Source organism: Ictalurus furcatus, chromosome 21 (genome assembly GCF_023375685.1).
Source record: "Ictalurus furcatus strain D&B chromosome 21, Billie_1.0, whole genome shotgun sequence".
Classification (NCBI taxonomy): domain Eukaryota; kingdom Metazoa; phylum Chordata; class Actinopteri; order Siluriformes; family Ictaluridae; genus Ictalurus; species Ictalurus furcatus.
In genome coordinates, this window is record NC_071275.1 from 8,288,110 (window position 1) to 8,305,612 (window position 17,503).

The 17,503-nt window shown below is 37.8% G+C and overlaps 1 protein-coding gene across 2 annotated transcripts in view; it reads right to left on the minus strand.

Annotated features, from left to right (window-relative positions):
• The window catches only part of igsf21a (immunoglobin superfamily, member 21a), a 275,022-nt gene that overhangs the window by 88,077 nt on the left and 169,442 nt on the right, over nt 1–17,503 (minus strand). For both annotated transcript variants that reach the window (XM_053652843.1, XM_053652842.1), the window contains exon 4: nt 9,975–10,093. In XM_053652843.1, the coding sequence (XP_053508818.1) occupies nt 9,975–10,093 (119 nt within the window). The remainder of the gene's footprint in view (nt 1–9,974; nt 10,094–17,503) is intronic.

A 17,503-nucleotide genomic window follows, 5' to 3' on the forward strand; every position in this document is an offset into this window, starting at 1 on the left:
TTTATAAACCCTCAATAGCAAATTAAGAGCAAAAAAAAAAAGTGATCTCAGTCACTTTGACTTTGGCAAGATTGTTAGTACCAGAGAGGCTGGTTTCAGAAACTGAAGATCTGGAGATTTTGAAGACAGGAGGATATGAAAATCATCAAGTGAGCAGCAGTTCTGTAGATATATATGGCTTGTTGATAGAAGAGTTCAGAAAATAGAAAATGGCCAGAGCTGAGAGGAAGGCTGCAGTAACTCAATTAACCACTCTTTACAACCGTGGTGAGCAGAAAAGCATCTCAAAACACAGAACCTTGAGGTAAATGGGCTAAAACAGCAGAAGACCCCATCAGGTTACACCTTGTCAGCAAAGAACAGGAATCTGAGGCTACAGTGGGCACAGATCCACTGAAACTGGTCAGTTAAAGATTGGAAAAACATTGCATGGTGTTTTTCCAATTGTATAATAATTACAATAATATCAATATAACAATTTTATAATAATTATAAGGCTAGGATTTTAATTAAAGGTTATATTTTACTTGCTAATTGTCAAGCCATGTTAAAATTAAGCAGTACAACAAATTAAATACAACCAAATGAAAATAACTGACAGTAAAACCATCCATGGTTTCTCTCTCTCTCTCTCTCTCTCTCTCTCTCTCTCACACACACACACACACACACACACACACACACGAAACCATGCATATACACTTGAGGCACTTTGCCATGAAAAACTACCAGGTTCAAGGCTGTTTTTATTACTCAGTGATAAACCATGGGGAAATTTTTAAAAGGAGGATGAATGGTTTCTAAAGGTGAAGAGGTTCTGGTACTGAATAGCGCTTCTTGTAGTTCTATCAAGTGTGTGATTCTATGAACTCCATAACAAAATATAGTTATTTTAGTCCTGTAAATCTTTAGGTGCTTAAACTAAACATGTACTTTAATTACTTACAGTAATAATGCAGAATCTGGATGTAGTAGACTTGTGTATTTGAGACTGCTGGTGATGATTTAGTCTGAAATTAAATCAATTAGCTAATACACTGCTGTGAGGAAAAATCGTGAATTGTGAGTTAAAACTTGTTTTGATGAAGGACATTTTCACTTTGCTGTGTCTTTGAGGAGACGGCCGGGGGTCCAGCGATCAAGGATTAAACAGGAAGCTATTTGCTAGTAAAAGCCAAAAACTAACTCAGGTTCTCCTCAGTATACAGTAATCATGACTATTACATCAAGCTGTGGTCCTTGGTGACAAAGCTGCACTACCAATAATTGTCTCAACTTCTACATCCACCCAGAAATCCTAGTTTCATTATTGCAGTTCGGTTGATTCTATGGGTTTTTTAGTTTAAAATTTAATTATAATACGAGATGATTCCAATAAAATCTTGGCTCAAAATTTATAACGGGCTGTTCAATAATGTGTTCTCCATACCAGATTATATAATAAAGATGTCATGTCACAGCAAACCAGTGACTACCTTTCCCATCCTGCACTGTGGCCTGCAAACATGGCCGCCATGGTCTGTCATGTCACAGCAAACCAGTAGGCCGCAGTGCAGGATGGGAAAGGTAGGCACTGGTTTGCTGTGACATGACAGAAGATCCTCTAATGATAGCGATAAGAGACAGCGACGAGACCGTCTGCATGGGATTCAATTAAAATGGGGTCTTGGGGTCATTTCCTATTTTACAGGTGCAACTCTGTGACTTTGTTTCTGTGCTTTATTTATGTCAATGCTTTTCTCTGTCCATCTCTGAGAAAATTACAAGTCAAATTACTGTTTTTCGCCAAACTCGTCTGATCATTTTTTCCCTCGTCTGGATACGCATATCCACACACATCACTGACCCACCCCTGATATTAATAATTTCTCGAATCGCAAAATGAAAAATGGATGCCTCTTGTATATTTTGTGATTATTGTTTTTCAAACTGTTGTTGGAACTTTGGTTCGCCCCAAACTGAAATACGAGCCACTACTCCAGTGCCTCTTCGACCGCCACGTTGTGAATGGAGCATAATCATGAATTCTGCTACATCTCTGCTAGGAGGTTAAGAATTAGACCTTCAGTCCAAGAGATGCATCTTTCAGGTTAATGACCTGAAACAAATGTCTAGAAATCACCCAAAATCAGTCTCCTGGTGACACACAAAAAAAGTTCTACACAAATAACCTGGATATGCTAGACATTACAGGAAATGATTTGAAGGCTTTGCCAAATATCAAGTGTGGGGTGCTAATACTTTTGAAAACAATGTTTTATGGGGAATAACTGCCTTACTTAAGAAAACTTTAGACTTTACAGTGAGGTAGACGTTCAAATATCACCCCTTTCATGTACTGTATTATTATATTGATACATTCAGTATTATTAGTATAATTAAGCAACCTGGTTAAGAGAATGCTATTTTTTTTTTAACGTGCAACTGTTAAAATCGCCCAGATTATGGAATACAGTTTTACCAGAAATGTCAACACTGATTTTACCCACTATTAGTTTTTCACGTCTTATTTACTTTACTTCCAGAGCCAACATCTATAAGCAATTTTTGCCCAAAGCATTAACTCGCTTAAGCAAATGACTGCACCGGTTAATTTAGCCTCGTCTTGGTTTTCAGTACAAATCCTCCTGGGCATGATGACTAAAAAGTCAATATCATTCTAACCAATTTTTTTTCCCCAACCTAATTCCAGATAACTCTTAGATAATCCACATTCCTGCTTTATCCAACTTCCCAACAGCTCTAGTGGGAACTGCTTTGAAAAGAGCAAAAACGTGGGGGTCAAAGAGGACTGGATTAGGAAATGCTGGCCTAAATGCTGGAAAGAAAGCCAATCCCAGGTCTATCTACTATCTGGCCTAATCATTCTGTTGAGAATTATCACTGTGGATAAAACTGTTTGCCGATTGATGTAATGTTGCTTATGAGATGATGGGCTTGTCACAGTTATCCATTTATAGTTACATTTAGTGTTGTCGGATGTCCATGTGACAAGTGCACAAAAGAAAAAGACAAAAAAATGCAACTTCCTGTCACTGAGTAACCTCTAAACGCAACATATTTCACAAGGAGCAAAAACCTCTGAATGTTACAAAGCACTGACACTGGAGACTCCTTACATAAATGTTAAATAAACATGTCCTCAAAGAAAACCTCATATCAACCCCATATCAAAAGTTATGTTTTTCTTTGTTTTAAAAACTTTAAAGTCTTAGATTATATGGAGTGTAATGTTCGCCATACAGGTCCCTGAGTGTGAGCTGTTACCATAGAAACAATAATGTATTAGAACAGGTCCATTAATATAAACCTGTTAGGAGAAGTTATATGTTTGTTATACTGTAGGTGACACATTATTTAACAACAGTAATACACAAATAAATAGAAGTACTTACTATGCTTTCCCTGGCCGTTTCTAAAGTTCTAAATCAATTCAAAGGCATAGCAAAAGTTTCTAACATGGGTGAAGGACAATAGCAGGAAGTGAAATGAATTTAAAGATTAAGTCTTTGAAGAGCGAATAATTGAATAATTGGCAGCGACTCATTAAAATGATAATTCTTATTTATGAAGCTCCTTTGAAAAAATTTAAACACTCACTACATGGCTTCGTACTAATTAACAATTTTTTTTTCACTCGTTTTCCTTCTTTTGTGCTCGTCTCGTTTTACCCTCCCCTCCTCTTTACTCAGGCGAACCTGGCACGCTAATAGGTTATGAATAATTCTGTTTCAGCTTAGACGGCAATTAGCTGCAATGCAAAATGACATTCTTCATTGTCCGTATTGGGAAAGGGGATTTAAGGGTCAGTGGAGATCAACTGCATACTCCCCATGGCCTAATGGCACACACACACACACACACACACACACACCTTCCTGTGGTTTCTGAAAGATTAGACGATAGACTGTGTGAACGCATATTCAGTGATGCAGTGGAGTCTATTAGCATGAATGAAAAATGCGCTCACTTTTCCGATATTATTCATTTATGTAAGGGATAGTCCTGTATAATAAGTGGTTAAAAGGCTAGGTGTGGACTTTTTCCTTCTCATTTATGATTCCACTTTAGATAGTAACATCAAACTACAATATTTCCACTTAATAAGTGCACCAGTTTATGGTCTAACACTAGAAAAGGAAACTAAGTATTAAGGAACAAACAGATTTCCAGACTTACAGCCGTTATAACACATTCATAAGCATTGCATACATAAGAAATAGCAAGAAAACATTCTAGAGTATTTTCATGCAGAAATGAATGTCAAGAAGTGTCTTGAAGTCAAGAAGTGTCAAGAAATGTTTAATTCCTCTTATCCCACAAAGTTTAAAATTTTTAATTAATTATTGGAGGACATGTTGTGCTTTTGTAACCATTTTATACTTACGTTTATAGTTATGTCGTTGAACATCCACGATACAAGTTATCACTTGCATTACAACAGCTATAAACATTGGTTATTGCAAAAAAACATTTAAAAAATTATATTAGTAGCTATTCCGTCACTAGCTTGAAGTTAACAAGGTTTTGTTTGAAATAATTTGAAAATCAGAAACATTATCCCATTAGTGCTTCATAACAGTGTGTGTACACTGATAAATACAAACTTAATTGCTTTAGTATAAAGAAATAATTCATTTACTTCATATATGGGCTTCTTAAACGATTTCATTTGTTTTGAAACGATGCTTCGTAATAGTTTTTTTTTTATGCAAATGGACTCAGTGAAGAAGATACAGTAAATGCACGTCCCAAAAAGAGAAAATGATTGTGAATAATTCTTAAAAGATGTCTTAAAGCTTTTTATACCACAGTGCAGTTGAGCAACAGGTTTACGTTAATGCGCTTCTTTTAATAGCTATAGTTTTTATGGGAACAGCTCACACACAGGGACTTGTATAGGACATAATCTAAGACTACTAATAAATGGATATTAAAAAGTCTTTTTTTTGCTTTGTTGGTAAATAAGAGAAGCTGTGTTTTTTGAGCGAGAGAGAACAATTGTTTATTGTTGCTATAGAGTAAGTGATAACTTTGTTTGCAGATGTTACATCACAATAAATATTTATTCTGACTATAAACTGTTAAAAAGCACATTGTTCATTAATAAATGAAACATTATAATGATTGGCAAATTGCTATGTGGTATAAGCAGAATAACATCATACGCTTCCAGCACACCAGCTATGTGTATTTACACAACACAGTCTGTTGTGTGTCATTTATAGCATGAATGTGTTCTTAGTCAAAAGACAAACTAATAACATTATAGTGGGATAAGAAACTAAAATTACAACTTTTTATCCTGCAACTACAAGTTAATATTTCAGTTGCTATGGAATTACAATTTGTGCCAAAAGTCTTGAACATAACTTTTCAAGAAACGAAAAAAAAAAATATACAATGAATATACACTCTGAAACTAAAAACAATGAACTCAGTGGCAAAACTGTAACATGATTTACAAATAAACAACATTCTTTGATAACAGTTGTCTAAGCTTCCTTTTCACTAGTCACTTGTTTACACTTTCAAACTATTCGTTTACACTCCGCAAGTGTACATTTGCCATTCTGGCATAAACCTCTTCTATGGGCGTGGCTTAACAGCAATTAACTGATTTGGATCAACAGCCCAGGAAATAGAGATGCTCCTGCGAGCTCATCTTGAGAAAATAGTCATATGAGACTACCTAAACCTCAAATAATAATTATGAACTAATGTAGTTCTCTGCTTTTAGGTCAGGAAGCTGTCAGTCTAAATCTCACTAGCCAATGAGAGTAAATCATTGTTAAGCCCTGCCCACATGAGAGGTTTGTGCCAAAATGGCGAATGTACACTTGCCGAACGTAAATGAAAACTTTGAAAGCAGAAATGAAAACTCATTCATAAACAATGGTTAACGAAAAGGAAACTTAGAAAACTGTTAACAAAGAATACTGTTTATTTGTAAACAATGTTACATTTTTGCCACTGAGTTCACTGTTTTTATTTCCAGAGTGTTTTTCTTCATTCTCATTGTATATTTTGTTCTTTTCTTGAAAAGTTATGTTCAATACTTTTAGCACAATTTTAATTCCATAAATTGCTAGATGAAAAAAGTCCCATGAGGGATAACTCAGAGAAATTGTGAGAATAAATTTTGCAGTTGTGTATCACTCATAATTACAAGATTTAAAAAAGTTAAAGTCACAATTGAGTGATAATTTGAAATAATGAGAAAAAATTCTCAGTTGTGTTACTATAACCCAGAATTAAATATTAAAAAAGTAAAAGCTGTACCTGATCTGGCCAGAATTTCGAGTCAGGCAACATACAACATAAATCAATATCTTGATCAATTATGATACAATTTTCTGAGATATCACAGGTATTGGGTTTACTTTTAAAACAGTTAAAAAATAAATAATTCTTGGCCAAAGCCGAAACCAAATATAATGAAATACTTGGCCGAAGGTCAAACACCGAACAGGTTTTTTCGCGTTTTTTTTTTTCATTCCAGCAGGCATAGGCTACCAACAAGACACAATATAACTTTAAATAAATAAATGAGTGAAATAAAAATATTTTTATGTGGTCATCTTTGAGCCCCCCTTGAATAGCCTATGTTAGGCCTATAACTGACTGCTGAAAGAATGTAACACTCTGTAGCCTACAACAAAAAAGTGCATTAAAAAGTGCATTGACAAGAGTGCAAAAAATGGTTCTATTCGGTTCTATACGGCTGATTATATTGGGGATATATACCGCTTGCGTCCCTGTACACCTCACGGAGTATTATAGTAGATATAGTATAGTTAGATACGTTGTTAATGTTATGTTCCTTGATAGATTTAGTTAGTTTAAACTATAGATTAGTTCATTTAGTCCCCACTGGTTTTTCCGCTCCCAGTCCATAGTACTACTTCATGTTTCTTGTTTTGTGTTGTGACCCTGTTTTCTGTGACCGCGACTTTGATTCCTGCTTTGCCCCGTTTATGCCTGTTTGCCGATCGCCTGACCCTTTGCCTGTCTTGACTACGTTTTTTGGATTACGATGTGGATTTGTCTGTCTTCCCTTAAATAAATACGTCTTTACCTGCTTCCGTACTCTACTCCCTTACGTCTCGCGACGTGACAGAATACTCCGGAACAGAAACAAAACAAACGCACATGTCCACAGTAAACATCCGAAGAGCATGTAGCTCGTGCACGTGGCTTGCGCATGCGCGCGCCCCCTCATCGAGATCGTGACATTCGCGCGTCTCACTCTGGCTGCTAGGCTAAACACTGAAAATGCTTTTTTTGCTATTTTCGGCCGAATAATTTCGGTTGCTGAACATTCGGTGCATCCCTAATATATTTTATATATATATATATATATATATATATATATATATATATATATATATATATATATAAAAGCACAACCAGTACCTGACTGGCAGTATATTTTTCTTTTGTATATTTTATTTTCTGTGAAAACTGTAACTTTTGTAAAAAAAAAAAAAAAAATTAAAAAAACCCAGCTAAATGCACCACAGTCGTTTGTGTAGGTGAACTGAAATATGTAGCATGTATTTTTTTCTTCTGAAGTGCCACTACATTTTTAAATGGTGGGGAGGGAGTGTCTGAGACTGGCTGACATAAACAGGCAGGTTGTTTCCCTCACGAGGGACCTATCTGGCATGTCAAACTAGCAGCACAATTCACTTTCTTTCTATCAAGGGATTGCAATAATCCTTGTGCAAATGAGGTCTGTTCTGAGGTAAAAAAAAAAAAAAAAAAGGTAGGGCAAAGTCAACAATGGTATGGTATTCTAAGCCTCCTGCTGTACTGAGAGCTATAAACAACCTAGTGCAGGAACAAGTGCTCAAAACAGAAGATGAGCTTTCAATATTTGCCATTTGGGATAGAATATATATATATTAATAAGAAAGAAGTTACTTCTAGTCCTTAAATAAATTTTGTAATAAAATATTTTAATAACAGTTCATATGATTTTATTTGAACTATATTTAATTTGCCATTTCATAAATAGTGCATAGCGAAGTTAAGAATGCGATATGAGATATGCTGTACCACTGAGAGTCTCAGTTTCCTCTGAATCATTACAGAGAGCTTAGAAAAGCAAACAGTACAGGCTTTCTTTCAAAATCCAAAGAATCCCAATGCAAAATAAAAAATTCAGTTTGAGAGAGTTTTTTAAATGAAATAAAAACCAAATAAAAAGCCACTGATTACTCCGAAAAATAAGAAAAGCTCTATTCACAAATACAGCTCATTCACAAGGACTTGACATTCAACCTTTCATCCATCCATGCCTTCCTATTCTGTACCGCTTATGCTACACAGGGCCGTGGGTAGCCTGGAGCCTATCCCAGGGAACTCCTCTGGATGAGGTGCCAACCCATAGCAGGGTACACTCTCTCTCTCTCTCTCTCACACACACACACACACACACACACACACACACACACTATGAACAATTTGGACATGCCAATCAGCATACCATGCATGTCTTTAGATTGGGGCGGAAACTAGAGTACCCGGAGGAAACCCTCAAAACACGGAGAGAACATGCAAACTCCACGCTCACAAGTGCAAGGCAAACGTGCTATCCACTAAAGCCACTGTGCACTCCTGATGCCCAAATCTTTTAAATGTAACAAGTGAGGTTTTCTGTAAGGAGACATTTACTGAAAATTTATATGAGGAGTGTTACATAAAAAAAAAAATCTCTCAATTACAAGATAAAAAATGCCACAAGTGAGTGAAAAAAACTTGCAATATCTAGTTAAAAAGTCACACTTATGAAATATTAATTCACAATGACAAGATTAAGAAAACATGCAACAGTGATATAAACTCGCAATTACGAGCAAAAAGTCATAGTTGCGTGAAAATACCTTGCAATTATAAGCTCAAAATATAAGTCACAATATTGATATTAGTGACTTGCAACTGCAAGAAAAAAAGTCAGTTTCCTTAAAAGAACTCATAATTATGAGACAATAATAAAAGTCACAATTGAATAATATGAACTTGCAATTTCCAGAAGAAAAAAAAGTTTTGCAATTGTGAAATATTTGCGAGATTCAGTTGCAATTGTGTGATATTAACTTTGCAATTACAAGATAAATAAAAGGTCACGGTTGTGAGAAATAAACTCATAATTACAAGATTAAAAGAAACGAGTGATATTTACTCACATTTGGGAGCGATGTGTAGTGATGCAACGGCACCATTTTATCTAGCGATTACGAAATTAAAAATAAAAAAAGGAAATGTTACAATAGAGCGATAATTTGCAATTGCGAGAAAATAAATACGCACAATTGCGAGATGTTCCCATGGCACTGAAGCTGCATTTCTGAATTTGTGCAATGTGAATTTGTGAGAGTGTGTGTATAAACGCAGGATGACAAACGCTGCTGAGGATTAGCAGAAGTGTAGGCACTCAACTACACACACACACACACACACACACACACACACCTCGGCATGCTCAAAGGCTGTTATCACAACCAGGCAGCTCCACTAATAGCATTCTTACTGCGCAAATGTCATTACGCACACACACTCTTCCTCTCTCACGTCTTCATATTACTAATTATTGCCAGAAGATGAAGCACTTTTGCTAACCGCATGATGGAGGCTAGCCGAAAGAGCTTACGTTAGAAATAAAAACCCGCTAAAAGTTCTAGCTAGCATCATGAACCAAAGCCTGTAATGATCTTATTATGCGCATATCAGGCATCATTTCCTCTCGACATCATTTCCTCATTTCTCTTTTCAAAACAGAGAGTAATAGAGTGCTGATGCTGGATATCCAAACCGCCACAAAACCACCGGACATGGTTAATAGAATGAGATGGAAAAAGAAAAACCTCACCGGAGTCGATCAGCAGGAAAGAAAATCAATAGGTGGAAAAAAGAGAGAGAGAGAGAGAGAGAGAGAGAGAGAGAGAGAAAACCTTTAGCTGTGTACTCACACATGACTGTGAGAAAGACATTCCCTGATGCCAGGACCACTTTTTCCCGGGTGGCCCGATCGTAGATGCCCACGTGGCATTCGTAAGGCCCGTTGTCTGAAATTCGGACTTCTGGGAGCCTAAAGGAAAAGCAGGAGAGGGATCAGATATTAGGATCGTGATCATAATGATCATAATCATAACACAGGATAAAATGACAACAACAAATCACCGCATTGTCTGTTCTCGATATTTTCCATAACGTTAACCTAGCAAAGAGCAGCATAACTTAATCAAAGGTGGAGGGGTGGAGTCAGAATGAATATATTAGAAAGAGGTGTGGTTAGGTGCATCGCTGCAATTTCCAGTCAAAACCGCTCTTTACATTTTCTTTAAAACCGTAAAAGGTCCTGATTTCCACAAAACCTAGTGTCATAGAAATGTTATTAAATGTTGAAGAGACATGATCATGAACCACAATAAAACCTGCTAGCCGTGAGCAAGACTAGCTGCTTACGCCCCCTTAGTTTGATAGGCAGCCTGAAAATAGCTAGAGTTGGTGCACGAACGTCGTAATCCGTTTGTTAAAATAAGTAACCTTTCTAAAACTCCAGCAACATTATTTTTTGTTTTATTCCACCAGAAAAAAACCAACAGGTTTCTGTAGAGTCTTGTTAGGCTAATATAATGTGTTAGCTAGCGACATGTAAGAAGTAGCCTATAATCACAGCTTTTATTAAATGCAGTGTAATGAGTGTGCTCACAATGTGCCTGTAAATGTTTTGCGTAAGCCAAACCGAACAAAAAAATTTCTGCTAGATTTACAAAAGTTTTAGAAATGTTGATTTTCTACATACTCGCAAAAGTGCAAAGTGCATTCCCAACTCAGCTGATTTGCATTTAGTGACACCCACAAAATTCCACAGAAGTACACAGACAGAACATGAAATGAACCATGAGGGTAAAGGCTGAAAGACAGAAGATGGAGCTATTTAACCCTCTACAGCATAAATTGGACATTCTCGCTGTGGTTGCTGGGACTGCATTTGCTGCGATGGCCCTGGGACTGCAACTACCGCATGCAGTTTTACACTCAAGTCTCCTTTAGTGAACAGTGGACTAGTTCAACAAAACAGACTTCATATTAAACCATAATGAACTTCCCTTTACTTTCACAATATCCGTTGTTACCCAGATGAGGACGAGTTCCCTTCTGAGTCGGTTCCTCTCAAGGTTTCTTCCTCATATCATCTTAGGGAGTTTTACCTCGCCACCCGCTCGCTCAATAGGGATAAATTCACACGCTTAAAATCTGTATCCTGTGTTTATATGTTTCTCTAAAGCTGCTTTGAGACAATGTCCATTGTTAAAAGCGCTATACACATACAATAAAATTGAATTGAATTACATTTACATGTTTTAGTGTTTTTGTCAATTTTTAATACTTGAATTAGTTCGGGGGGGGGGGGGGGTAGCTTGTAAATTGTTGCTGTATGGCAACAATGTGCAATAGTGGAAAGTATCATATACTCAAAAATAACACAAAATGTATGAGATAGGATTTCCAATTACTGCATTTTTCAGATCATAAATTGCAGAGTCTTCCTGACACCCAGTAAGCATGTAAACATTATATCAGTGGGGCAGTGGGTGGCTCAATGGTTAAAGGCTCTGGGTTACAGATCAGAATGTCAGGAGTTCAAGCCCCAGCACTGCCAAGCTACCACTGTTGGGCCCTTAAGCAAGGCCCTTAACCCTTAATTACTCAGTTGTATAAATGAGATAAATATAAGTCACCCAGGATAAGGACATCAGCTAAATGCTGTAAATGTAATTAAAAAACAAAAACAAACAAACAAAAAAAAAACACTTTAAACAGTATAAACCAGATATAAAAGTGCAGTAATCCAGTAATGCAAATGATATAATCCAAAGTCGATCAAGTCGAGGTTTACGTTAATTAGTCTTCTTATGCATACATTTCCACACACTCAGGAGCACGAGTAGGATATGTAGGATATTTTTCCTGAATACCAAATTTCTTGTATAAATGCTCGTACGAACGATTTAAGAACTAATCCGCTCATATACAGCTTGATAAATGAGGCCTATTATTGATCAATGTGCCATATTGCTATATCACTGAAATTGCTGTCATGTTTTCGTCAACTAGACCGAGACTAAATACTATTAGTCAGATTTAACAGGAAGAAACAAAGGGCCGGGGTGCTGGAGATCATTACTTGAGAACGTCTTGCTCTCTGCACGTTTGTCTCTCTTTCCATCTCCTCCTTACTGCTGAGAAAAATGAGATGTTTATTAGCCACATTTTGCACCTTCGTGTCTGCGTTCTATTTTCGTCCTCCTTTCACTTGAGCCTCCCTCCCCTTCCCTCTGTCTCTGTCCTCCTCGGTACGTTCCTGACGGCCCTCGCGGGTGTTCTTTCGGTGCGGCTCGACAAAGTCCGTCTGCATTTAACCTTTTAAACAAGTGGAAAAACAGCTTGTCTGATGAAGCTCATCAATGTAGAATGAGGCTGGTGTGCAATCTCTCTCTCTCTCTCTCTCTCTCTGTCTGTCGTTCTCTCTTTCTGTCTGGGCGCCGCTTTTATGTCAAAAAAAAAAACAACAACACCCTCCTGCCGCTTTTCCTCTCACTAACTCACGCTAACTCGCTTTCTCTTGATGCCGAGCAGCGCTGTCAGACTTAATTGCGGTGTATATGCTGCCACGACAGCAGCAACAAAGTGAGGAATAGAAATAGATCCACTCTGAGGGTTTCGCATTGCAGATGTCTACAATTTCAGCCGTGGCTAATGATAGTTTTTTTTCCCTTTTCTTTTCCAGGGCCGCTTGACATGCCGTGATTATGATGATTTGATGAGGGGCTTGGCACAGGCACGAGCATTAGCATTGCCCTCACTTTGCTCTGATACAGTACTTCTCTGGTTCTCTGATTACCTCTTTCTGCTTTGTGGGAAGTGAATGATGTCCACCTCGCTTTTTAAAAAAAAAATTTATCTCCCTTTTCTTCTCTTACTCACCGCTTCGGTTTTTCCTCAGCCTTGTCCACACTATCACAAGTGTTTTAAAACCGAGACAGAGAGAACCATCAAGATGGTTGAGGATAAAGTTCAGTCGTGCCAGGTCTCTTAAAAACCTACCTACTGCTACACAACAGATATTTTAATCAGAGACCATTAGCGCAAAGTCATGCTGAGGCCAATGTTGAATCAGCCATTTTGAAGAATAGGTGAGGGCTTTAACAGTGTGATCCATGGACCTTTACCAGAGGCCAAAAAATGGAATTTCTACCCATTTTGGGGGTGCACAAATAAATTCAGCATTTAATTTATTCCTGATTTATTTCAGTAGTGGTTAATGGCTCAAATAAAAGTATTGTAGACACTCAGGGCTTTAAGAATTTAGAGTATTTCATAATTACTCTTTTTTTTTTAATTAGCGTACTAGGCTTAGATGTTATAATTTGATTGGAGCAGTTATATACAGTATACAGTGTTTGACTAGCAACCAAACTTTAGTTGTGCTGCCCGTATTATCTCTGTACCAGTGTTAATGTGGAGATGTGTGACTTGTTTGCCCAGCAGTGGGCTCACACCCCTCCCCTTTCCCATCCCCCTGCTCAACAGCAGTTAAACACAGAGTTATGATACTCTTCACACAGAAACCCAACAGTGTCCTGACTAATCTTATAACAGACTTGCAGCAATAAAAAAATTAGTTTGTTTATACTGATTGAAAATGTCCGATAAGTTGATTTAAATTCCCTGGGTCGAATGGAACACCAGTGTACTGCAAGGTAAGGTTAAAGGTGTGACCTTTAAATGCAATCTTTAAATAGTTACATTTACACCTATCTTCATATTCCATTAATAATCTGACTGATAGCTCCAGCGGAATAAAACCATTCGTGTACACCTTTATTAGAACGGAGTGCTTGATATTCATCAGACATACAGCCCAAGAAAAGCTTAAATAAAACTTATGCAGTTCTTCCAAGGTGGAGGCTTTAAATATAAAACATTAGAGAACATTAGAAGATGAGTAAAGGCAATATAGCTGATGTACTGATGGACAGTGTGTCCATTTGGTTATTTTTAACAACCTTCGCTGTTGAATGTCGGGCAAATATCAAATGCTGAGCCAAATTTCCTGCGGTCACAAAATATTCCTGTCTTCTTGTATATTTAATAAGGGCATTTGGAGGGTGTTTTGCTCAGACAGAACTCATTTCAAACGGAAAACCATGAACAAGCTGACTGAGTACTCCGCTAACTAACTCTGACAGGACCCATGTGCATAAACGCTGGTCTTTAAATGTGCTTGAGAGAAATTGAGAGTTTAAAATCAGAGGTCAAATCAGTTGCATGGATGCCCAGATTTCATGTCTGGGCTATTAGCTTTTTATTCGTAGCTGCCCTGCAGACAACCAGAAAAAGAAAATACATCCTACTCCTTATTGACTTTTGCAAAACCTACAGTGGATATAAAAAGTCTACACACCCCCTTTCCCACATTTAATGTGATATAGCTACTGACAAAAACAAACGGAAATGTTTTAGGGGAGAAAAAAACCCCCACAGAAATCTTACAATAAGCTGGTTGCAAAAGTGTGCACACCCCTTAAACAGTACTTTGCTAAATCACCTTTTGCTTGTAATAAATCACTCAGTGTTTTGGGGCAAGATTTGATTTGGCAATTATTATTTCACGCTTCCTTGCAAAAATGCTCCAGATTCCATTGAGTGTTCATTTGTTATGCAACTATAATTAAATATCGTGATGTGACACACCTCAATGCTGTAACTAGAGCACCCACCACCTGCTCTACTATATAAAGCCCACTCCAAAAGTATTGGAACAGCAAGGCCAATTCTGTTGTTTTCACTATACATTGAAGACATTTGCCTGTGAAGAGTGCATTTGTTGTCAAAAAGGATAAACCATCATGAAGACCAGAGAGCTGTCTATGGGAGAAAAGCAAGCTATTCTGAAGCTGAGAAAAGAGGGAAAATCAATCAGAGCCATTGCACAAACATGTTGTAGTGCCACTACAATCTGGAATGTTCTGAAAAAGAAAGAAACCACTGGTGTACTAAGAACCAGACATGGAACAGGTCGGCCAAGGAAAACAGCAGTTGATGTCAGAAACATTGTGAGAGCTGTGTGTGAAGAAACCCCCCAAAACAACAGTCAGTGACATCAACAGCAACCTCCACAGGGTAGGGTGAAGGTATCACAATCCATCATTCGAAGAAAACTTTGAGAGCAGAAATACAGAGGCCATACCACAAGATGCAAACCACTCATCAGCAGTAAGAAGCAAAAAGAAAAATTTGAATTTGGAGAGAAATACAGAGACGAGCCACGAAAGTTTTGGAACCAAGATGAACCTCTACCAAAGTGATGGAAAGGCCAAAGTGTGGAGAAAGAAAGGATATGATCATGATAATAATAATAATATTAATAATAATAATAAACTTTATTTTATAAAGCGCCTTTAAAACAGCTTCTCAAAGTGCTGTACACAAAATAAGCAGTACACAGAAAAATAAAACATATAAAAGTTTATAAGAACAACAACAACGTTACTAATAATATGTTCACATTTCCTGGTTCCCTCAGGATCCTGGCGGCAGAGACGATCCAAAACATACAAGCTCATCTGTGAAACCTGGTGGAGGTAGTGTCATGGCTTGGGCTTGCATGACTGCTTCTGGAACATTCTCACAAATCTTTATTGATGATGTAACTCATGATGGTAGCAGCAGAATGAATTCAGGAGTTCACAGGAACATACGATTTGAAGCCTATCCGTTGAGGTTTATATTAATGAGCTTCCTTATATTTACATACATTTACACAAACGCAAGCACTCTCGTACGAGCCAAACATTTTGACGAATATGATATTTCTTGTGTAAATGCTCCTGCGGTGGAAAAGGGGAATAGTACCATTACAGTCGTCAATATTTCCATTATAATTCACATACATCAAAGACAATAAAGTTGATTTGTCTCGCATTGTCTGTTGCATCAATCATTAATTCCCTGACACACAGCATATTGTAACATGCTCTATCTCATCATTATAACTCAAGATTATAACTCGAGATTCCTGTGAAAGATGGTGGTCATACGTGACAAGGAGGAGGTGTTACTGAACTTCCGTCTCCTCCTGAAGGTAGCCTGGAGGGCCTGGGTGGGTGGAATTACTTTTCTTAAGAGTTGTGAGTTGAATATTTCGCCGCGAGCCGCTCTGTCTCAGAGGAGCAGGTGGGAAGACGAGGTGTCCATGCTGATGAGAGCAGAAAGAGGGCAAAAAGGGGAACAGGTTCTGAAGAATCGCTTTTGTTTTTGAATGACAGCCAGAGCTCTGAACTCTATCCTTCCTGCTTTGGCAGCTCCGCAAAGAGCTTAGCTGTCACCCTGACTGAGGGTGAAAAAAAATATATATAATAAAGAAAAGAGACGCACTATGCCTCCAACTTTATGACTCTCATTAAAAATTAAAAACAGAAGGAATTAATTTTTTAAACACCTTCAACCACACTGTCTCCCTCAGGAGAGGTGGAAGTTGTTTGAGACATGGAGTTTTCATTTAGCGCCACTGTGAATATTGAAGGGAATAAAAGTGTCTTGTTTGACACTTTGGGTTTTATCAGGAAACTGAGCTGTCTGAGGAACTGAATCACCAAAAAAAAAAAAACATGGACATGACAGTGAGATTTCTGAAATCTCCTAGGACAAAACAAGGGGAGGAGATGAGAAACGCGACATGACAGAAAGACATGCCAAGATGGTTTAAGTCTAAAAGCAAGGAACATCACTGTTCACTATTATCACGAGCAAGTCAGAGATCATGTCAAACCTCCAGACATTATACATAGTCTAGCCATTGTCCTCCTATACTGTATATCAATCCCCCCAGGATTTTGTGATTCTGCGATCACAGAAATGAACGCAAAATTGAGGAAACTCCGAAATATTTGCAGGAGCTCACAAGTTGTCAGAATTACTGCAGATTTTCCGCAGATTTGGGCCAAGACGCATCATGTGGCGTCATCACAGCACGCATTCGGCCAAAGCCCTCTTCGAACATGAGTACAGCTAAAAGGTCTCATTTACCAACAAACATCACTGCAAAAGACTGTGCAAAGTAATTTTATGTAATTCCAATTTTGCCAGTTCAAGTAGTCTTGAACCCCTCTTCATCTCCCTCCACTGGCTTCCTGTAGCTGCCTGTATCAAATTCAAGGCCTTGATGCTCACGTACAAGACCTTGTCTGGAACAGCACCCTCCTACCTCAACACTCTCCTGAAGGCTTACGTTTCCTCACGCAATCTGCGATCGATTAACGACCGACGCTTAGCAATGCCTACTCAGCGTGGCTCAAGGTTCCTTTCAAGAACCTTCACACTAGCTGTCCCCCAGTGGTGGAATGAACTTCCAACCTCAATCCGGACCGCAGAATTTGTCACTATGTTCAAAAAACAGCTAAAGACCCGCCTCTTCCGTGAACACTTAACT